The following is a 23,344-nucleotide window of genomic DNA, read 5'->3' on the forward strand; positions in this document are numbered from 1 at the left end:
GAATTCCCGTCCTTTACGCCGTCTATTTTTGCACACCGATCTGTTCTTCGCTGTTTTACTTTTTCGACGTCCTTGCCGTGCATCGAGGGAACTGCTCCACATCCCGTTGCCGCACAACAGCCCGAAATCCAGACTCGAGGTCTGTCCATGTGTGTCACCAAAACTTTTGAAAATCCTTTCTTGAAACCGACGATCTCTCCTAGAAGGGGCCGGTACAGTTTGCTGATCGGCGGGCTGCGAAGCGAGAGCCGTAGAGGTAGTTAGGGAGGGAAACCGAGGGCAAAAGTAACACGCTAATTTTGGATGTCTGTCCCAGATAGTAGAGACCTAAATTCAGGAGTCAAACAGGGATATCGGCCCCGATAGTTTCTCACATCTCACACAAAAGCTCAGCTTCAACTTGTTGTTCATAAATATGACAGTCTGAACGCTCTTCGCGCTCTTCGCCATAGATCCCATTACTTATGAATTATTGATATCGCCCTATTTTATCCGCCCTCCGGTGCACGGCTTCGTTCATATATTCATGATCGGATGAAAATTCGAATTTAGTAAATAGGCAGACGGAGAGTAAAGCGTTATAGGTGGGTCCGATGTGCCTCCGTCTCTCAATATCCCTTGACCCATTTTATGACGGCCCGGCTCGATTAAATATTCAACATAAATACCGCGTCGCTATTTCAACATTCAGATTTGCCGTAGGGGGGGATGGATCCTTCTGACTCGGGCGAAAAATCACTCGCAGGAATTGCCGGAGACCGAGGTTTGGCTTAAAATCGTGATCTAATGCAGGTAATATCCTGTCTCATTGTCAAATAAACCAAATGGTTCTGTCCATGGTGCTGAATTTTGGCAGCAAGGAGTCCAGCAGCACCAAGAGCTGTCAGGTTGCAGGATGACTGGAGGTAAATAAGACACTGCCATCCAGCGTGCAAAATATGCAAGTGCAAGGACCACCTCAGCAGAATGGTTGCTTGAAAATAGAAATGTAATGTAAAATAAATCGAACTACTTCCTTAATGTTAAATAACTCATTCAAACCCAAAATATATTATACATAATATTTCCTGTGCATCGTGTATTTGCAAGTGTATTTGCAGTCCCTATGTCCTCTATTGTAAGTCGCTTTGGATAAAAGCGTCTGCCAAATGCAATGTAATGTAATGTAATGTAAAATATTACATACAGGACTGTCTCAGAAAATTAGAATATTGTGATAAAGTTCTTTATCTTCTAGATAAGTAATTGGAGTGCACTCACAAAATGCAGGTGCAAGGATGAGCGCTATTTAAGCTGTACCGAAATGTAATGTAAAGTATATGTAACTACAGTTTACCCTCACTTTTCGCATTTTAGGATTTACAGGACTGTCTCAAGTTAAGAATATTCGTTTCAAAAAAATTGCAATTGCAAAAAATTGAATTCCTAAATATAATTTCCATGAAAATGATCACTGACCTATTCATCCATATTATTTGATTATCAAGATAAATTGTATCCTTTTTTTCACAGCAGCATAAAATATCAATAAATATGAATATGAATATAAATAGAGAGACAATTATGTGATAACAAAAGACATACACAAACAAATAGACAGCAGAGAGAAAAATAACAAAAACAGCAACATCAAGGATAAGAATAGACAACAGAATGGAAAAAAGCAGCAAGACAACCCAATAATTGTACAATATAATACAAAGGACTGTCTCAGAAAATGAGAATATTGTGATAAAGTTCTTTATCTTCTGTAATGCAATTAAATAGACAATGTATTTTTAATGATATTCTAATAGTTTGAGATAGGATTTTTGAGTTTTCTTAAGATGTAAGCCATGATCAGCAATATTAAAATAATAAAAGGCTTGCAACATTTCAGTTGATTTGTAATGAATCTAGAATGGATGACGTTTTTGTTTTTCTAATTGCATTACAGAAGATAAAGAACAGTATCACAATATTCTAATTTTCTGAGACGGTCGTGTAGGTCAGAAAAAAAGTGCAAAGATGATGACGTGAACTGAAAAATGGTGATGAATTATCATGTGTTTTTGGTTAAATCAAAAATCGAAATAACTTTTTACTTATTATTACTTATTTCAGGCTGACCGTAAAAAAAACGCAGGTCACGATTACACATACAAACTGGTGATAAATTATCAAGTGATCTTATTAAAACCTTTCATCGTTCACAGCAGTGCACAAACATAGAAAGCAGAAAGGTCATTCGAGGCTATGGTCGCGTCCTACATTGTCCCATGTGTATAAAATGAGATTCATAGAATATATTTGTAAGCCATAATCAGCAATATTAAAATAATAAAAGGCTTGTAATATTTCAGTTGATTTGTAATGAATCCAGAATGTATGACATTTTTGTTTTGGTAATTGCATTACAGAAGATAAAGAACTTTATCACAATATTCAAATTTTCTGAGACAGTCCTGTACAGGGTTTTTCAGTGAATAAATCCCTTCCAGTCTGTCATAAATATACCCTCATTTACCTTTTTGATTGTCCTGCCTTTTCAGATTATTACAGACCTAAACCTTAATCTCAAACGAACAACTATGAGTGAAAATATGGCTAAATGGAAAAATAATGTCAGAGGTCACAAAGGTCACCAAATAAGAATAAGAATAAGAATAAGAATAAGAATAAGAATAAGAATAAGAATAAGAATAAGAATAAGAATAAGAATAAGAACAACTTTATTAATCCCGAAGGAAATTGCTGTGCCAGAGTTACAGAAAATATAACAGTAATAAATAATAAAAGAAAGGCAGAATTAGAAATAAAAATAAACTATAAACTATAAAGTGTCTCAGTGAAACTATAAAGTGTCTTAGTAAGCAGTGATAAAACTATAAGTGTCTTAAGTAACAAGACACCTATAGACACTTATAAACAGGTTTTCATGCATTGACCGGATTTTCAGGTTCTTGAATCCTCAGCGGATGTAAAACAACCTCCTTTTCCCTCCTCTGGGACTGAGTCGAAGGAGGAAGCAGGGCCTATTTTTCAAGAGCGCACAATAGAGGGGATCCTTGATTTGGGTCCAACAGCAGATCTGCCCTGCTATCAAGTATCTGCGGGAAGCATCTTTTGCAAAACAGTAACTGCAGACACTGGACCGGTGTTACAAGAAACATCTGCTATACGTCTATATGTTGTTTCCAAAAAAAGAAAAAAAATAATTTTAAGATTTTTTTTAGAGGCTTAGAATGAGAGGGAGGCTCATATCCTGGATCCAAGTATTAAACTTCCGCGCTACTTTTTTTAGCCACTAGGGAGCGACTGCGCCCATTGAAAAAAGGTGAAGGTAACTGCACCAACACTGCCTAATAAATAGGAGATTTTGATTTATGGAAATTGTTCCTACCATTTAGATCACTGACTTTATTTAAAAATAAAATAAAATGAAATGGAACCTTCATGCTGCTTTGTATGTCCATCAGCAAAGCAACTCCAACAAACAATACATTATGACTTTGTTAAAAAGGAGGTGTTTTCTGTCAGGGATCATCGGATGATTCTCAAGAAACCAAAAAAAAAATGTAATAATTCAGGAAATATTCTCACTTTTGGCATTAAAGATGTGGAGACTTAACCGATACATGAACATATCTAAAATTAGGTGAGACGTCCTCCAATAGCTAGTGCAATGTTTTTCAAAAAAATAAATAAATAAAGGAGAAATTATATGCTGGAAATGGAAAATAATAAAAGCAATAAATAAACAAATAATATAACGTCAAGTTGAAATTAAATGAACAAAAAAATCTGTAAAGCACTCCACTAATACCCAACAAAAAGTTGTAAATAGAAATAGATGCATCAATAAATCATAACATACATGCATCCAAGAAACCAGATGAAAATGTGTTAGTATTTATATACATAAATATACATTGAGCATTTGCAATTTAAGAAAATATCACCTAAAGAAGAGAGAAATGATCATATAAATATTCTCAAGAAAACCTTTTGGGCACACACACAGACACACACAAACACACAGACACACACACACAAAACATATTTATTAAATTTTCAGCTTTTCCGGGTTGAAGCATTTTAATTTAAAGATGAAAATCCCTCTGAAGTCGCAATAGAATAGAGAAATAATAGAAAACACGGCTTTGTAACGCGTTTGTGTCCAGATTGCGGTCAGTGAACGCATCGGGTCACAGAACGCGCTGTAACGCTAGTCCTCCTACATCCGGGTAACCGCAGCGCGCAGACTCAGTCCGCGCTGCAGTTCACTGCGTTTCCGTAGCCAGTTTGCTACCCGCTGAGTGCTACTGCTGCTGCTGCTGCTGCCTCCGCTGCCGCTGGGGGGGAAACGGCTCACGGAAACGATTGATCTCGGTCGAATAACGCCAAAAGCTGGTCACATAAATGGCGCATTAAAACGGACACCGGAAGCGGCAGGCTAGATCAATGTTCGTGACTCGGGTGGGTTTGGAGTGTGCGCTGGCAACACCCTCCGTAACCTGTAAGATGTATCCCGAAAGATATTAACTGTGCGTTATTTTGGCTAACTAGCTACAAGCTACCCCCGCCGCCCCTTCCCCCTCCCCTCACCGACACTCTATCCAATTTATGGTAGCTCGCTCGGTGTGTTTTCTCAACCGTCGCGTCTTCACCGGAGGAAAATGAAGAAGTTCAACATTAGGAAGGTGCTGGACGGCTTGACAGCGGTCTCCTCTGCCTCCTCCGCGGCTGCACCGTCGGGGACTACCAAGGAAAACGATGTTGTCCAGGAGACTCTCCAGTCGGAGCATTTTCAGCTCTGCAAGGTGGGTAATTTTTTATCCCCCCCCCCTTCTTTCTTCGTCCACAAACCGGCGGCTCCCGTTTAACCCTCCGCTTCCACGCCGTGACTGTCAGATGACAAGCGGCGTGATCCGACACCGGCGTTGGTTTCCGTCTAACTTGAATGGGCCGATATTGGACTCAAAACGCGCAAAAGTCTACTCTGCAACTTATTTTGGGAGTGTCAAAATGAAATAAAGTGGTGGTTTTCTTTCGGCTAACGTGTAGATATTTGTAACACCGCGTCTGTTTGCGTTGCACTGACTCCGTCGCTGTTATTGTTTTCTGTTTTTAGCTTTACTGTTAGCCAGCAAAGTTAGCTAGCAATTTTATCTCAGTGACTCAGACAGGAAAATATATATTTTTTTAAGTTAAGGGATATAACAACGGTTGTTTCTCTGACACTAAACTTTAGTAATTATTACCATTTATACTAATTTATGCAATGTGGTCAATGTAGTGAGGGACTCCTGAGACCTGTTATTGGTACATTTGACTTAAATTTAACTTTCACTTGCTCACTTAGTAAACAGTTAAACAGATTTAAGTGTTGGCGACTAAACAGCAAAATGTTATTCCTGTAAATATCAGAGCACTGCTTTACTATTCAGCTCAAAAGGTTGAAATATCATGTTGATAAGTGGTATAATGTGGTATAAGAGGAATAATTACATATACAGAATGACTGTAACCTGATTGTATTTGGAAGTCCAGGGACGGAAAATGGCACTTGGCGTTTTGCTTTATCTGGTTTAAAATATAAACTTACACTCTCCCTGTTTTGCCTCATAACATTAAAATTGTGACCTGTGCAAAGCTATGATAATAGACTATATTGCCATGGCATTTCAAGACACTAGAAAACTGAATTCACTTATCAGTAATCCAGTACTCCATCATCGCATAAAATCCATATCTGTAGACAAATTCGGATAAGATTGTTAAAACAGAAAGATCAGAAGAAAAAATAGTCATATAAAGTCCTTAAAACAGTGTCTTGTCTGGAGCATTAGCAATTAATCAGCTGGTTGTCGACTAGTGACTGAATCACCAGCTATTTCGGGAATTGATCAATAGGTGTGAGTCAGTTTTTAAAAACAAAACTTCAAATCCTCACCCTGAATATCATTTTCAGTTTTGTTATCTTCTTATGATTGGAGGTAAATTTGGATTTTGGACATTTGTGGATGTCATGTTGGATTGTTCCCCCACATTTTATAGAGTATTGGTAGACCGTTCAAGAAAATAATTTGACATATTCTTACATACGTGAGATCTTATTAATTACAGGCCTTAGACTGATGGGAGGTACATACTTGATTGTCAGTGCATTGTAAAATGCCATAAATAGATGAAATTGTGTGTCGCTCCATTCCTCCAATGAGCATAAAAATCTCTCGATAAACAATAAGATAGGCTTAATTAAAGATGAATTAAATTGTGAAAATGATTTGTCATCCTTATAGATTTTAACAGAATAACCAATCATTCTAAGAGTTTCAACATTGTCCGCTGTTGCACATAATTACCGTGTTGCGCAGGAATGATAAACATGCACACTGACTCTGAGTTTACAAACTAATCCTTGAGAAAATGTGCAGCACCATGTGATTTCCATATTTTCAGTCACGCACAATTTGATATTGCAGCCTGTTAAGTCTGGCAGGAAAGGATTTAGCCTTTGTGAAATGTGTGGATAGACGTCTTGGAGACCTGGCCCACCAGCTTTCTGTCCCAGTGGGGGGAGCAGAGTAGGTCAGGTCCCTAAGGTTACAGGGCCATGGCATTACCTGTTACATAATCCTGCTGCAAGCTGTGCAAGGCTCATGGATGGCTGGGCAACATTTCCAATTGCAAATAATGCATTTGTAAATGCCTGATGATTCCAGCTGGGTGGGTGTGCTCGACAAAACATTTAAATCAATAAAATAATAATTTGAAGGTGTTTAAAAAAAACAAACAAACACTTGAATAAATCAAACCTGATATTCAATGGACAGTAATAAGACATGTTTTATATTTTGAAAATTCCCGGGCATTTTCATCCTATTGCTTTGAACTAATGTGTTTCCAATTTTTATTTCATTTTTTTTTAATTTATTATTGTTATTTTATGCCAATGTTAAGTCAGTGGTAGTTTCCTTTTTGGTCTTTTTATACCTTGCTTGATCATTTCTGCTGTATAGTCCTGTATTTTATTGCTTATTTTGATGTGACAACTTGCTAATGCATGTGCAATTATTGGCCATATTTTCTTTGTCTCTTTTCATTTTCAGGTAATCTATTGCCACTGATGAAGTATCTATTTATTGTTTTTGGTCATTCTTATCTTAAGTTTAACTTGGTGCATGGTGACCCATTCCCAAATCGCTGATGGCATTGTCCTTTGAATATGAAAACACCGGAGTGGTTTTAACTCACTTTATTCCTATATTTTCTTATTGGTATTTTGCCCAGTGTTACGAATGATATTATTTTGATGACTGCAAGACTTGAACAATGAAATTGGGATTAGAATATGTGTAAAATAAGTATGTTACGCCTGTTTTGCTAGATTTAGCTCACAGATATGCTACGCAAATTCAAAATGGTATTGACTATCTCCATCTGCGCTAATGCTGATTCTTCATCTATTTCATTTTGATCATTTTCCACAGAGACAGATTGCATTTCTTGGAGGTTATGATAATGTTGTTGTTTTTTTTTTTCCTCCAGAAATGCCAGCTTGACTAAGTAGCGGATGATTGATTAGCTGGCCCAAGGTCTGATATAAATTCTGCTCCTTCCTAGACTGTGCGTCATGGTTTCCCATTTCAACCGTCCTCCATGGCTTTTGACCCTGTGCAAAAAATCTTGGCCATTGGGACTCAGGCCGGAGCTTTAAGACTGTATCCTTTTTGCGAAAAATGAAGACATCCACACAAGGACGGTAAGGTTTGGACGCACACACATTTTAGCTTGCCTACACCCGTTCTGTAAATGTTAGACGGTCACGCCGCCTGTCAGCATTCCAATATGCCTTGGGAATCCTTAAAGTTACCCTTTTTGCCTCCTGTCATGCACCAAACCGCATCGAAGGAAGCGAAAGGCTCAGAGGTAGACTATCTAGGATGTGCTCTTCTGCAGCCGGCAGCCTGCTTCTCCTGGAGCACCCGGCCTCATTAGTGGTATCTCTGCAGTAGCATGAGCAGTTCTTCTGCCATATGCCGAGGAGCCAACCTCATCAACTGCACTGCCCAGCCAGTGCCAGGATGCCACTTCACACGCGCTGTAAACATCAGCGCTCCCGCACACGTACAAACAAGCTGCCACGTTGCCCCCTCGCACTTGCGGTAGTCAATTTTGAATTTGTTTTGAGTTTGAGGATTAAGATGAGTTTGTGTTTGTTTGGTCTTTTTGGCCACAAAATGCCTCCTCTCCCCCCCTCAGTTAAACACTGCATGTACTGGTTAAGTCAGTATTCATGCGATTCCTACACCCACCCACCCCCACCCACCCTTTAACCTGGTGTTTTTTTTATATATCATCATATCTGCTTTGATACAGGAAATAATGTGTTTGATTCGCAACAAGAATAATGAAGTGACTGTGTCCTGAGGATAATGTGGAGAAGTTAATTTCCAGTTGAATTTAAATGCTTGTCAAAGACCTGAAAGCAGCAAAACTGATGAGACCAACCGATACATTAACAATTTCCCATCTAAATGTTGTGACCACGTTGTTGCCTTTTTTTTTTTTTTTGGTTTTGTTTTGCTTTTATTCCTAAAACGATTTCTTTTAATTTTTCCGGTTCGCCGCTGCTCATATTTGTTATTTTATCCTGGTTGCAGAAGATTCTCATCCATCTATTTGTGATAATTGCTAAAATGCTGGCAAGTGGGTTTCTGAAAAACATTTCAGTGACTTATCTCCTCGATTTGGTTGGCCTCTCGCTGACTGTCTCTTCAATTCCCCTTTCTCAGTGGTTTTGAGAAGTATGGATCGAAACTCAAAATTCTAGCAAGCAGAGGACCCAAGTTTCTGCCTTGTTTGGAGACGTCCTTAGCCACCATCATAAATCTTGCAAGTAAATGATATGGGTTTGTAACCACTGTAACATCGCCCATAGTTTTAGGGCCTCATTTTTGCTTTCCCAACTCTGGTACATTGGAAGTACGTTGGACGGCCCTGCTGGGGGGGGAGGGGCAAACTCCAGTACTGGCAATGGAAACATAGTCAATAGCACTTTTGTTTGGGGGAAAAAAAAAACAAAACAGCCCATTATCTCTGCTAAACTTTGCGGAAATGAGTGTAAATACTCATGGATTCCCCTTAGTGACGAAAACCCCGCACGTGTGACCACCCGCGCGTAATTCAGTTTTCGACTGGACGCGTCTCCATCCTGGTCTTCGCCCCCTCTCCAGATTAAGAGAGTATCGTGTTTTAGAAGGCAACTCCCAGAGAACACACTTGCTCCTATGTTGTCCTAATGTGCAAGGTGGAGCTGATGGGATTACTGTCACTCAGGCAATTGGCCCATTTATCAAAAGACAGGCTGAATCGATCCACCTCATTGCCCCTGGAGTTTGGAAACGCGGCCACAGCTCAGTAGACATAAGCTCAATGAGGTGTCTACAAGCAATAAATGTCTGCTTTTACAAGATCTGTCTCTACTACAGTGTTTTAATCTCTTTTACTGTAAACAGCTCCCTGCTCTTACTCATAATATGCGCTCCCTATTACAAGTCGAGGAGGCAAATTGAATATATTCGCCACCCCGGGAGAATAAGTGTCATTGAAAATGCTTGCGCAAACTGTGGGTTTCCATAATCTTACATTTTATTCAATACATTCCCGCAGCTGACCGGCCACGCCGAAAGTCGGAAATTAGGCTTGATAAAGTTGCTGGCGCCGTGCTATTGTTTGAGTTTCTCGGCTCCATTACCCCAGCTGAAACGCTAAAGACGCGTAACCGGATTATTCAGAGACGTTTTTCTCGTCAGCTTTGCGAGCCTGTATGTTTAGGACAACTTCCTGCATCTGCGCGTGTCAGCTGACTACACCAGGAAACCTGCTTATGTTGAAAGGCTGTGGTCAACCATGTCGGTTTACCAAACACGGATGAGTTGATGTAGAAGTGGGTGTTGCTGACGTATTATGGACTTACAGAACGGAGGGAAAAGTCGCCGCGAAAGAGAACAACAAGTTCTTACAGGGTTTGATCCAAACCTTTTTCTTACTTTCCGTTCTAATCATTCGGTTTGTCAAAGAATCAGTGATAATTAGACCGAAAGACACACATTGTCTTTGTGAATCTTTTGTAAATCCCTCTTACAAGTTTTAATGGAAAAAAAAATGATTTAAAAAATGGAAATTAATTGGAAAAAGAGCAAGGAATTGGATGAAAAGTGAGTCAAAATGACTTTTAACTGGACAATAATAGAAAGAAATCAGATACAGATTTAAAAACGTAATGGAAAGTCAGTAAAACATAACTCTCGATTAGCAAAAAAGGGTTTGTTGCAAATTTAAAAAAAAAAAAGGACATGAAAAGTAACTAAAATTAGCAACAACCACAGAAAATGAAAAACTAGAATATAGGAAATATTGAAGAAATGACCTAAAATGTGATTCATTCATTCATTATGCACCGCTTATCCTGTCCTGAGGGTCACGGGGTTGCAGCCGCCTGTTCCAGCTGTCATGGGCTGAGAGGCAGGACTCGTCCCGGACCGTTCACGGCAAATCCCAGGGCCGCGTATGGAGACAAACAACCACTCAATCTAATTCACACACATCTGGGTGACTTTCCTTTTTTTGTTTTTTTCCCCAATTCACCTTCTGCATGTTGTCAGGCCTCGGGTGGAAACCCAGGTAGACACGGGGGAGAAAATGCAAACTCCTCACAGAAAAGCCCGCTGTGGGAATCAAACTAGAATCCTGAGATATAAGGTTTTTTTTTTCTTTTTTATTTAAGGGAAGTGTCCACATTGTCTACAAACGTACCGAGCCTATTAATTCTTGATACACTGCGAAAAATAGAAAGTCCCGCAATAGTTTTTACCTTTCTTTCGCCTGTGTTTAAATTGCAGTATATTGTGCAATATTTGTGCCGCAAACTGTAGCTTCACTGAAAACTAGGCGTGACTCAGATTCGCTGTAGCAGCAGCGTGTGTGCGACACATGTAAGATGCATGTCCGATGCAGGAAGTTGCAGCTTCTCTCACATATTTGCTTGAGTCAAAACTGACAAGAAACCACACTGTAAAACAATACGTTAAAAAAAACAAAGTGCCCTGTAGGTATTCTAGTGTCCGTCAGATAAACGAAGAAGTGTTGCGACTAATCCAAACCCTTTCGAATGACTCTCATTTTTAGACTTTTTATTTCCTTCCTGTTGTAATTGCTGTCGGTTAACTTGAACGATTCACGTTTATTCAGTCTGGAACAATATAATAAGCATTCTGTGATAACAGACCTCACTTACTGATTCATGATCATAGCGAAGGTTTCGATCATCACCCCTTTTCAGCGAAACTGTCACATGATAACATCTTGTTTTGTGATTAGTCATTTCCTGCAAACCTTGAGCATAGCGTGGCTCTGAAACCGTGCGGAATGCACTGAAATAAACTGGCCTAGTAATGAAATCTGTGTGTGGAAGAGATGCCCGCTGTCCTGACACGATATCCTAAACCCCACCTTAGTTTGCTCAAACTGCTGCACGATTGTTTGATCAAAGCTCGGTTAGTCCTCTTCAGGTGTATTCTGCTGTGTCAGCTCTAAATACAATCGGGCGGTAACTCCATCTGTACGAGAACCAGCCCCTTTTTTTCGTCTTTGTCTGGAGGTTCTCCTTACGATAAGATCTGGCGCAGCTTCCTTCTTTTGTGCACGGCTTCGTGCACATACCACCTCTTTGAAAGTCATCACAAGCAGATCGAAAACACGGAGCCTTTCCTCCGCTGCCGCCACAGTATCACCTTTTCCATATGTGCAATAAATATCTTCCATCGTGCTTCGCAGGCACTCCAAATTGATGCCTGCAGACGGTTGCATGAATGGGTGAGCCGGCTGATTTTGGAATAAGCAGATTTAGCAGAAGAGGATTGTCTTTGCTTGATCTAAAGTCAATAAAGAGTGGTGAGAGTTAAGTTAATAATGCTCCCGTCATACTGGCTGACGCATGTGAATAAATAAGGCAGACCGTGCCCACTGACTTTATTTATAGCTCAATTGTTTGATTTGTTTCTGTCCTCTTGGAAATGCCTGCTTAGGAATGCAAGCCGGGAATTGCAGACTTTCGTTCGGACAAAATACAACCGAAAAGCTTTAGAGCTTTTTTTAGATTGAGATGATCGGCGAGCTTAACCAAAACTGAATTTTCAGGACAAATATAATGAAAGGGGTGATTCATCGATCAGATGCTTTTTGAGGTCTAAATGTTGCGTCATCACAGCGCTGATTATAACACGTGTAGCTGAAGATTATTAAGCGCTGTCAGTCCAGCACCAGAAAGATGGTGGGCAGAAAACCGTATTGTTTGAATCCATTGTGTGACTGATAAATCGACAAAGCACTGATTTTAAATGACATTAAAAGGTACTATTTTCTGCACACTAACCTTTGGATTACAGAAAGTAGCACGACGTAAAAAAACACAGTACTACCATCAGCTATCCAATAGTTAGCGTCACATTTTCTGACGCTAACTTCACAACCTACATCGCACAAGAATTAGCATTGCATCATTTTATTTCCTTGTTGTTCAATGGCTGGGAATCTTTTTTTGTTGCTATTTTACAAGTAGCATCCTAATGTGGAGATTGTTCTCATCGGGCCATCAAACACGCGGATACTGACGTTTCTGAAACGGCAGTGCCAGTTGATAAGTTTGGCTCACGGTCTGTCGGTTTGGCAGCCGTTACGGAAAACAACCAGAGCGGGCTGGTAATAGCTTCAGGAATTGATCAGTAAACTTATCCTCAAGAATGCATACGTTGCTATTTCATTCGCTGCGTTGGGCATTTATTTCTGAATTCACGATAGCTGCAACGTCCAGTGTTCCTTAACTGAGCCAACTTGAAGGTTTGGCTATGCCGGTGTGGAGTGTTACTGTCAGCACGAGAGCGGCGCTGCCGTCATCCAGCTCCAGTTCCTGATCAACGAGGTTTGTTGTTGTCATTTCTCCCCCGTTTTACTAAACCTGCCTATGAACACCTGCATCCAAACACAAACGTTCCCCTCCGGCTGACGCCAATCATCGTTCCGTGTTTATCGGCCATGAATCGCCGCTATTTGTGTGAACCTATTGATGAACATTAAGTTTTTTTTGTTTTGTTTTTTTTACCCAGATGCCTCTGTAATCCCCCTCTTAACTGTGCAGTGGTAGTACAACCCACCAGCGAGCCGTTTCATGCACGCTAATGTCGTCGTAAACTCCGTGTTTCTTCCCCTTCTGCACAGGGGGCGCTAGTAAGTGCCTTAGCCGATGACAGCATCCACCTGTGGAACCTGAGGCAAAAAATCCCTGCTATTCTGCATTCTCTCAAGTTCAGCAGGGAGCGGTATGGTTACATTTTCTCTTTCTGCTTTGTCATTCTGTGAAGAGCGAAGGGAACTTGGCTCTCACAGCCGGTCGCAAGCTCTTCAGTTCGTCCACCTTATTTTCCATTGATACCGATACATTTAATCGCCGCCTCGTCTTCTGCTCTCACTTAGCACGTCCCTGCTATGTTCTAATGCAGCCAAATTCATCATTTAGTTTCATTTACATATCTTTCTTTTTCTGACTGAGGAATGTGGGTGACAAACTGCTTTTATGATGGCCCATTAATTTAACAGCTGGACAGATTCATTCATTCTTGAGTGTCTGCGCTACAGCGACAAAGTTGTTTGTTTACAGTCACAACAGTGTTCTGACACTATCAACATGAATAGAGGTGAATGACAACAGCTCGTGGGCGTTTTTCTGTGTTGAAAATAGGCAGAGGTGAATAGCAAAGGAAGAGTTCAACCAAAATTGTCTACAAACCATCATTCTGAGAGATGTAGCGATGGGACTGATTCAATATTCACTCATTGGATATCACGCTAATGCCACTTATCAATATTCCCGATTTATATTTCATTCACTCAATCCTGTGGGACTTTTAAAAAAAAAATGCTGCCTCCCCCCTCTCTGTCCGCACGAGGGTTTAGCTTGAGCAGTTGCCAAATAATGGCACGCGATGAAATCTCAGCCATTGAAAATTGCAACTACTGTGTGAAGAGATTGTGATTGACATAGATTTTCTGGAGTTATGTAAGGCGACGGGATCGGAAATGAGAAAACGTTGATCTGTGCATCTCTAGCAAAAAGGTCATCTGGTGTTTCGTTGTCCACAAAACACGGAAATCAATGCCAATTAGATCAGTGAGATTTTTTTTCCAAAGGAAATATGGGTAGTTTTATGGAACTATAATTTAAAGTATTTCATAGAAGCGCTGCAGTGTGATTTGCAAGCTAATGTTACATTCACATTTTAATGCTCGGTGGAAGCAGATAGCATCGTGACTAATCAGGCGCGGCAAAACATAAAGGAGTAACTCCGGGTCAAGATAGCTAAGTCTATTAGCTTTGGCCAAACAAACAATTTAGTCTACATTGTTCTCATCCAAAAAAAACAACTCAGCATTCCCAGCCAACATTCGCTGCGAGGCATTTATGTTATCCAATGAAAACCACGCATTACCTTTTTTTTTTTTTTTTTTTTGGCTCGGTCAGAAACAATAAATCAGAACATGGAGCGTCTACTTACTCAGTCATTTTGGCCACCTCGAAGGGAAGGTGGCTATACATAGAAAGGTGACTTGCTCACTAACGTGACTCAATCCCCGTTAGTCAAGTTGATGCCCCAAATATGACAACGAACAGAGATGATCTAGCTTATTTAATTTATGACGTAGGGTGTATCATTTGACAGCATGCAGTTTTTCGCCCCTGGCCTGAAAGGCGCTAGTCGTGAATGCAAATGTCGGACTGGACTCTTGCCATTTTTGGGTGAAAGGGAATTATTCTGTGTTTAACACCGGTACCGCTAACGCCTGACACATAAACAGACAACCTAAAAAATTATATCGAGCATCTGTTTGGCAGCAGTATTTACTCTTAGTATTACTTCTCACTACTCTACATGTAGTCCGCCTGTATTAGTGTGACACGGGGCAAGGGCTTTGTAATTAAATCATAGTCACTGGCTACGTCTTCCAGCTGGACCCCAATGGTTTGGACAACAATGTCGCGATTGAGTCTTGAGATAATAAAAAGCCGCGTTATGACGGATCCTGTTCTTCTCTTGCAGAATCACATACTGTCACCTGCCCTTCCAGAGCAAATGGCTTTACATCGGCACAGAAAGAGGAAACATCCATATCGTCAATGTGGAGTGCTTCACCCTCTCGGGCTACGTCATCATGTGGAACAAAGCCATCGAACTGTGAGTCTGTAATTCACAAAACACCCCTTTTCTCGTCTCTTGACTTTATTAGCGTATCTTTTGCGCGCAGTTGATGCTCTACCGGCAAACTCCGAAATGTAAAAGAAGGCGGAGGCACGTCTTGGCAGATGTCCTGGAGGATGATAATACCGCAGCTCCGATTAGTCTCGGGGGCGGGGATTCGGCCGCACTGGAACTTGGTGTTGAGACTTGCGGAGGTGTTCGCTGTCTGATTCAACAGAACATCTGTCACGGGACGTGCCCACTTCATAACTCCAGTGACTTATCCTTATGTCACCCACTCCCCCATGTTGACACCTACTGTAAGCATCACAAGGAGTTTCACATTGTGTTCTGCACAGTGGTAAATATTGTATAACACTGACTGCAGCGTTAAAGATGCAACCTGGCAAGCGCGGCGTGCAAATAAACTGGACATTCTGTGGATACAATCTGTCACACCATGTTCCGAACAGTATCATCTTACCTGTTGAAGCTGATGATGTGCTTGTAATAGCCCAAAAAATTGATATTTAGACTCAGTATGCAGGGGGACAAAAAAAAAAACTGACGGTCAGCATAGTCTTTTTGTTGCTCGGCGACACTGAGCTGAAATAGCCAAGAGGTTTCAGGCGGAGGCTGCCAGCCCAAGTTGGAAGTTGTTGGCGAAATATGACAAACATAACAGTTGAGTTTGTCGAAATATTTCATCTGAGAGAAATGTCTTTTCTCACCGTAATAGCCTGTTGGGTGCAAATTTGCGTCTGCATGAACTGAATTCTATCTTGTCACAACAATGCAATTTATGGTACTTTCCAATGAAATTTGCCAAACACCTAAATGAAGTTTTTGGTTAAAATGTCGTGTCTAATGTGAGGTTGGCCGGGTGTCCTGAAAAGTGTACTATAATATTTGGATAGAGCTCACAGACAGCATGTGTTTCGTGTAGATCGGCGCTCCCTGTTTGTTAAAGAACCCCCAAAACGCCAGCTTTGAAACACCAGCTGCCACAGACGTTTTCCACCACGTCTGCCTCCCATCTCCTTCTGCCGGAAGTCCCACGTGAGGCAACTCGCTTCACAGCCTCGACCACAGGAGCCGGAGAGAATGAATGGAAAGAGGGAGGAAAATCAGACGAGTAGCTCAGAAAACACACTGTGATACAAAGCTGAGTCATTAAGGACGTAGCAGTCCTGTCAATTCACCGAGAATGCAGCGGTTCAATAAATCCAAGATATTTAATAAACAATATTCTGTAATCTGTCATTTTTTTTCTCTAAATTTCCTAGGAGTTACTTTACTCTCTAAATTAAATTACAGTGCAAATTGATTCGTTTGTTTTCCCCTCGTGAAAAAAGTTTATTTTTTTCCATTCTCCCCCGATTTGCCATTTTATTGACTGTTAAACAATTTTTGAACACACGCTTTTGCTTTATTTTGTTCCTTTTTTTTTTTTTTTTTTTTTTTCCAAACATCAGTGCCAAATTTTCCAAGAATTTATTCATAAGTTGTTTTGCGTAGAATTATATTTTCAGTTTTTCCATCCAGTGCTGACCTGCGGGGCCGCAGGGTCAGAGGCAGGTCAGTGTGGATAAACTGCTGCAGCGCACAAAACCGCCCACGGTGCGATGATTAAGAATATGTATTTTAACAGTTAAAAAAAAAATGAACAAACTCGTGAGTACTTGTAAATTCATGTCCGCTTTGCAGGCCAAGAGATACTTAATACATACATTTAGTGTAATGCCTGTATATCCATTTTTTATTAATGGAATCACGGCGTGGTAATTACAGACTGGAGTTCATATATTAGTCCGTCCCTGCCTCTTAGCCACCGCCGCTACATCTCCGACAGTATCGACGCATCAGCAGCAATGAGATCATTAGCCGGTGGAGCCAGACCACATTCACAGGCAGCAACACTTTCTTCAGCTCAGACCTACACTTCCTCAGTGCCCCTTGCTCCGTTACCACGGAGACGCTGTCTCCTCTCGCCATAATCTCTCACAGACCCTCATGTGACCCTGCTCTCCCTTCCTCTCTCATATGTCATGCATCTCCCTGCGTCGCAATCATTTTCATTTCGTTCGGATCGGGCGCTTTGTCTTCGCTTTGAATTTGTATTTATTCCGGTTTTCTTTTTTTTTTTTGGCTCCTCGAGTTGGTTCTCCCTCCAAACAGTGTTTCGCAGCCCTGGTCTTTCGCACCACAGATATTAAAATTAGTCACATTGACTTCTACCTAAGGTGACTTGACAAGTGAAATCACTTGTCTGAGCTCATCAGATTTAATATTTAATATAGGCTTTTCAGAATGAAGTACATTTGTCAGGGAATGTCATTAATCTTGGATTGATTCTCTTTTTGGGAGGGCGGATTAGAAAACAGCTGAACGTAAGACAAGGCTCTACGATGATGTATGAAAGCCGACACTGCGACATCCGACGTTAGAAAGGCTAGTTTTTATGTCAGCTTCATAACACAGTCTGTTTTCCCGCAATAGGCTGGTGTTAATGACATTTTCATTTAGACGGTCATTCATTAACGATTTTTCTCTTTCGTAAAGGGTAGGGACACACAATATTGGATTTTTTTTTTTTTTTTTTTTTTGCTGATATATTATAGTTCTCAACCAATAATACTATATCTATATTTTGTTTTTTTCCACCGGAATTGCAGAGAAAATCCAATAAAGGAATTACCTCATTATTACGCCAATGTTCATTTTCACTGGGAAAAATTAGAAGGAAAAAAAAAAAAAATCCTCAATTTGTTCATATGGTTTTTGCTGACACATTTATTTGGATATACTTTCATTTCGTGCTGTTGATTATTGTTATTTAGCTAATGTCTTTAGACAAGCTAGGCATCCAGTATTAAATGCAAAAGGTGATTTTTGTGAAGTATTCCTTGACCATCCAGACCTGTCAAGCTTGTCAGAGTACAGATAAACATTTTATCAGTCAATTCAACACTGATATTCTGAAACTGATATGTTTTTTTTTTTCTTTTTTTCTTTTTTTTCCTTTTTTTTCCCCCCCTGCTTCCTCTCTAAGATCCACTAAGACACATCCAGGGCCTGTGGTTCACATCAGTGATAACCCCATGGATGAAGGAAAGGTAACTGGCGCAACACACACACATAAACACAACACACATCCACATAACAAAGCACGTGGCATGGAGATAACGTTCTACGCTAAAATCCAACGTCACCCCCCACCCATTCTTAGATGTCCTCTGTTTTTCTGTGGATTTCGGACCCTCCGCGGTTGACAGAAGGTCAATTACCCATTGTGCGGCTGCGCCGGAGAACAATAGCAGGTCATCTGAGCTAATTAAAACATGAGCGATTAAGATATGAGATGAGATTTTGATGTCACAATCACATGGCTGGATTTATACCGAAGTTACGCTAACAAAAAAAGCTAATGGTAAATCAGGCGCCGGTTTTCTTTTTTCCGCAACATTGAAATTCACCACCAGATACTGAATAGACGTATTCATTTAGCGCCGCCCTGACAGCTTGTTGCAGCGAAGGGATGCTTTACAGATGAGGATTAGACAGGAGAAGTGGCAGGACCCCCAGCCCTCCCGGTCCCTTTTTCAGATCAATAAATCTGAATGGATCGGGATGTATCTCTTCAAACATTTGAGCCCGTCCAACTGTTCTTATTACGTTCGTCCTCTACACGTTTTGGTTGACCGCAACGTGTGAATTCTGTACCTTCTTGCATTTCATATCAAGCGTTGAATATTTATTCATCGAAATGGTTCAGGTTTGGTACAATAGGTTTGTGGCAAATGCCACAATTGTACAATTGTCAGCTGCACAAGGTACATCCTCCGTCTTTTAGACCTTCCAACTGAGGAAAAGTCAACTATTGCATCAACAAAGAATCCAAAAAATCTGGAAGTCCTGGAAAACTCCTGACCAGTTGTTTAGTCATAGGAACAACGTGACAAGTGAAAGGATAACCATACAAGGGATTTGTCCCATTTTCGGTCTTCTAAAACTTCAGTCTCTTTTTTTTTTACACAGCATAGATAGTTTTAAATCAGTACCAACAAATCAACGGAATTCTAACTGATCACAGAAAAGCAACCCGGCGAAGATGCAATTGGCAAGTAGCTAATAGTTGAATATGCACAGATTTCTGCAACGCTCAAAAGAATAAAGGGAACACGAAAATAACCCATCCTAGATCTGAATGCATGAAATACTTTGTACAAAAATGATCGACGGAAATCAAATGTGTGACCCCATGGAGGTCTGGATTTGAAGTCCCACTCAAAATGAAAGTGGGGAAAAAAAAACACACGACAGGCCGAGCCGACGTTGATGTAATGTCCTTAAAACGCGTCAAAATGAATCCGCGTTGCTTCCTAAGTGGACACTTTGATTTCACACAAGTGTGATTGTCATTGTGCCGTTTAAGCGTCCCCTTTATTTTTTTTTTCTGAGCAGTATTATCTGGAAGGACGTCCGCAACGGCTGTCGAAGGCTCGCGTTTCATGGAAAGTCAATAAATGAGTCGGTGCTTCTCTTTGTGCTGACTAAGACATTGCCTTTTCCCTATAATTAGCACCAAATTACATAGTTCTTTCATCTTGGGAAGCAATTAAAAATCAGGGCCCCAAAAGTAAAGCGATCCGGCGTAATCGCGAGGAAGATCTGTCCATTGGAACGGAGAGAGATGAGAATTAACACCCGTGTCGTCGATAACGCGCTCGGTTGTCTGCGCCGGCTGCGGTTTTTGACGCCGCCTTTCTGACCCGTGCCTTTCTCCCCTTCTCACTACAGCTCCTGATCGGATTTGAGTGCGGGGTTGTGGTGTTGTGGGATTTGAAATCCAAAAAAGCTGACTACCGCTACAATTATGATGAGGTAAGGTGTTACTTCCCCTGCAGCGGCGTCTTCCGAGGGCACCAGTTAGTTTGTTTAGGATTTCCTCAGTATTGTGTTAACAACATGTTGGCTTGGCCCTGTGTGTTGCTTCCGTAACAAAAGGCTCTTGCATTTTCATGTCATTGAGCCTGGAAAGGGGCGAAGGAAACACTTTTCTTTTCCAATAACATTAAGGATTTTAAGCTGGTGCGACATTTGCGTGTTGTTCTTGAACAGTTACATAATGGTGCCCTGCTACTGTTAGCGTCGGCTGCTTTTGGCGCAAAAATATTACGAGCAAAAATATTTGCCAGTACAAATCTATTACTTAATATTTTGAGGCCTCTAAAGTCCACCGTAAAGTTCACTCTCACCCACCACCACCATCAGTAAACCCACTTTTCCATGTTTTTTTTCTATAATCCCCTATAGATCCCTTCCAAATATGTTCCTTTATATGGTTATGATGTGTTTCACGAAAAAAGCTAAATGGCAACTATAATACGGCAATATGAAATTCACACAAACACACTTGGTTGCAAATATCATATTAAGACACCGTCACTAAAAAAAAATAAAATAAAAACAGGTTTATTTCTGGGAGGAGTGAGATGACACAATGCTGTTTGCATTCATTTCTTCAATGGTCACTGTAATCTGGTACAGTAATCTGGATTATCCATATGGTTGGGCGCGAGTGTGTAAGGCTACCAGCCTGTCGGGACATCTAGCGATTTGGACGACACGACATTTAAATATTTGTCGTGGGTTTGTTAGAAAGGCACTGGAAGAGTTGGGAACAGGTGCTAAATTAATATTTAAGCGGGCATGGATTAGGAATGCATGAGGCCCCTGGGCAAAAAGCCCAGAAAGATATTATAAATTTAAAGGTCAGATCGGTGATGCTTTGAAAGCGAAAAATAAAAACCTGCAAAAATAAATACGCAGAACGACTACGCAAAATATCGTGAGAGAGTATACCCTGGAAATCAAAATAGATTGCCGCGTTAGAAGATATTTAGCCTTCTTTCAATTCCAGCAGGGCTACTTTGGGGCACCACAACTGTTGATCCGGGCCTGGACGGGGTTTTATTTATATTCCCTTCCCACTGTTGTCAAACGTTAATTCCACAGAGCTCAGGACTGTCGGGAAAAAGAAGAAACATAAGGCTTCAGCCGAACCGTGCACCTTTAGTGAACTTGACAGAATTGAATTGCACCGTAACGTCAGGCCGAGCCTTTTGAAAAAAAGGCAAAACCGTTTACTTGCCCCACGGCCGCAGGAATCGAACGCGCTCGATGTTTCACGCCCGTGACGCGGCGCCGTGTTTTGTTTTGTTTTTTTTTTCCCCCCCCCCAGGCGATCCACTCCGTCGCCTGGCACCACGAGGGCAAACAGTTTGTTTGCAGCCACTCCGATGGCACGCTGACCACATGGAACGTACGAGCTCCGGCCAAGCCTGCGCAGATCATCACGCCGCACGGTAGGGACTGCTGCGAACTCACAGTTGCGTCACGGTTTAACGCAGGAATACGGAACCGATGTCACGTGCAGCTCGAAAAGCGTGCATTATAGCTGGAAATATTCAACCCAGGTGTCGGGCACACACGACAGATGGTGTCTATATCATCACAGGATGATATAAGGATTACATTCCACTGCACGAACACCCTGGTATATACCTTAAATCTCTTGCGTTCTCGCTATTTCATCTCACCAGGAAAGCAGCCGAAGGATGGAAAAAAGCCAGAACCGTGCAAGCCTATCCTGAAGGTTGAGTACAAAACAACAAGGGCCGGGTAAGTGAAGTGTGACGGTAAATCACAGCGGGTCAACACCCATCCCGTGTCTTACAAAGTGTTGTGAATCCATGTCCTGTACTGAGACCAGACCTTCCTGTTGTTTCATCGCAACGCTCCCGTTGACAGGATTTTTATGCGCTTGGAATGTGGGTGTAGAGCTGGCGAGTTTTTTTTTTTTTTTTTTTTTCTCCAAAGCAGTATTCATGTAAGCAATTTTTAGATTGTGAGAAAATACGAATCGCCACCGATGGACAGATGGTGGAGTTTTGGAGCTGATATCGTGACGTAAAGGAAAGGAATGTCAAATTAGCTGAAGTTAAAGCCACATTTAAATATTGTCTAACTGTTCTGTGCCGCCAGGCTACACCAGACAGAAGTGTGACATAAAATGTGTGACATTATATTTCGGTCTACAATGAAAATCCATAAAAACTGGAACATGTGGCATCAAATCAAAATTAGCCCTGATTCTGGCATCCAAAGTGTCTTGCCGAGTGTAACATTTTGATTTTGGGAAAATAAAATAGATTATAACAGACTGATGTGTTGATTTTTTTTCATTTTTTTTTTTGTTTGTTTTGTCATTAGATTTTTTTTTAACATATTTGACAAAAATTTAAAACGTTAACTTCATATTTTAGATGAGTATTTCAGAGTTGTAGCATCAGTGAATTCACAGTCCTCATGACAAATGTGTTGCAGTGAGAGCTCAGAAGGTCGGATTCATTCTGCCCGTCTAAAGGATTAAAGATTAGACTCGCCCAATCATCAAGTTGATGTGGGGCCAGGCTATCACCAGTGAAAGCCAAAATCATTACACACAGAACCTTTTCAACTTTACGACAAACTCAGATTTATGGAACGAGCGATTAAAGCGTTTGCGTTTCCCAAACTCAGGGATCCGTTTATGGTCCTGTCTGGAGGACTGTCCTACGATACTGTGGGAAGGAGAGCTTGTCTGACGGTGATGCACGGAAAGAGCACCGCTGTCCTGGAGATGGACTTCCCCATCGTAGACTTCCTTACGCTGTGTGAAACTCCGTACCCCAATGGTGAGCTCCGGGTTTCATTTCTGACACCAAGTATGTCAGACAATTTAAATGAACATTTCGTCACGTTGTTGTTTGCTCCCCCTCCCCCAGACTTTCAGGAGCCGTATGCCGTGGTGGTCCTCCTGGAGAGGGATTTAGTTGTAATAGACCTTGGCCAGATCGGGTAAATATACAGCTATCTCACGGCAGGCCAATATTTATCAATAATTATCAAGCGTCGTCTGACTGTGATAATGTACAGGTGGTCCTCACTTAACGACGGGGTTACCTTGCAAGGGGTCTGTCATTAGGCGAGTTTGTCGTTTTTGCGTTTGCATAAATATCGTC

The 23,344-nt window shown here is 41.0% G+C and overlaps 1 protein-coding gene across 6 annotated transcripts in view; it reads left to right on the plus strand.

Moving 5' to 3' along the window:
- The first annotated feature begins 4,229 nt into the window (after positions 1-4,229).
- The window catches only part of stxbp5b (syntaxin binding protein 5b (tomosyn)), a 39,424-nt gene continuing 20,309 nt past the window's right edge, over positions 4,230-23,344 (plus strand). For all 6 annotated transcript variants that reach the window (XM_086157579.1, XM_086157587.1, XM_086157605.1 and 3 more), the window contains exons 1-11: positions 4,230-4,802; positions 7,609-7,706; positions 12,886-12,967; positions 13,264-13,364; positions 15,141-15,275; positions 18,331-18,394; positions 20,079-20,162; positions 21,523-21,646; positions 21,884-21,962; positions 22,863-23,017; positions 23,108-23,180. In XM_086157579.1, coding sequence (XP_086013705.1) covers positions 4,659-4,802; positions 7,609-7,706; positions 12,886-12,967; positions 13,264-13,364; positions 15,141-15,275; positions 18,331-18,394; positions 20,079-20,162; positions 21,523-21,646; positions 21,884-21,962; positions 22,863-23,017; positions 23,108-23,180 — 1,139 coding nt within the window. In that variant the 5' untranslated portion in view covers positions 4,230-4,658. The remainder of the gene's footprint in view (positions 4,803-7,608; positions 7,707-12,885; positions 12,968-13,263; positions 13,365-15,140; positions 15,276-18,330; positions 18,395-20,078; positions 20,163-21,522; positions 21,647-21,883; positions 21,963-22,862; positions 23,018-23,107; positions 23,181-23,344) is intronic.

The sequence above is a fragment of the Fistularia commersonii genome, chromosome 1 (assembly GCF_037954325.1).
Source record: "Fistularia commersonii isolate RoL2024-O1a breed Wild chromosome 1, RoL_Fcom_v1.0, whole genome shotgun sequence".
Taxonomy (NCBI): domain Eukaryota; kingdom Metazoa; phylum Chordata; class Actinopteri; order Syngnathiformes; family Fistulariidae; genus Fistularia; species Fistularia commersonii.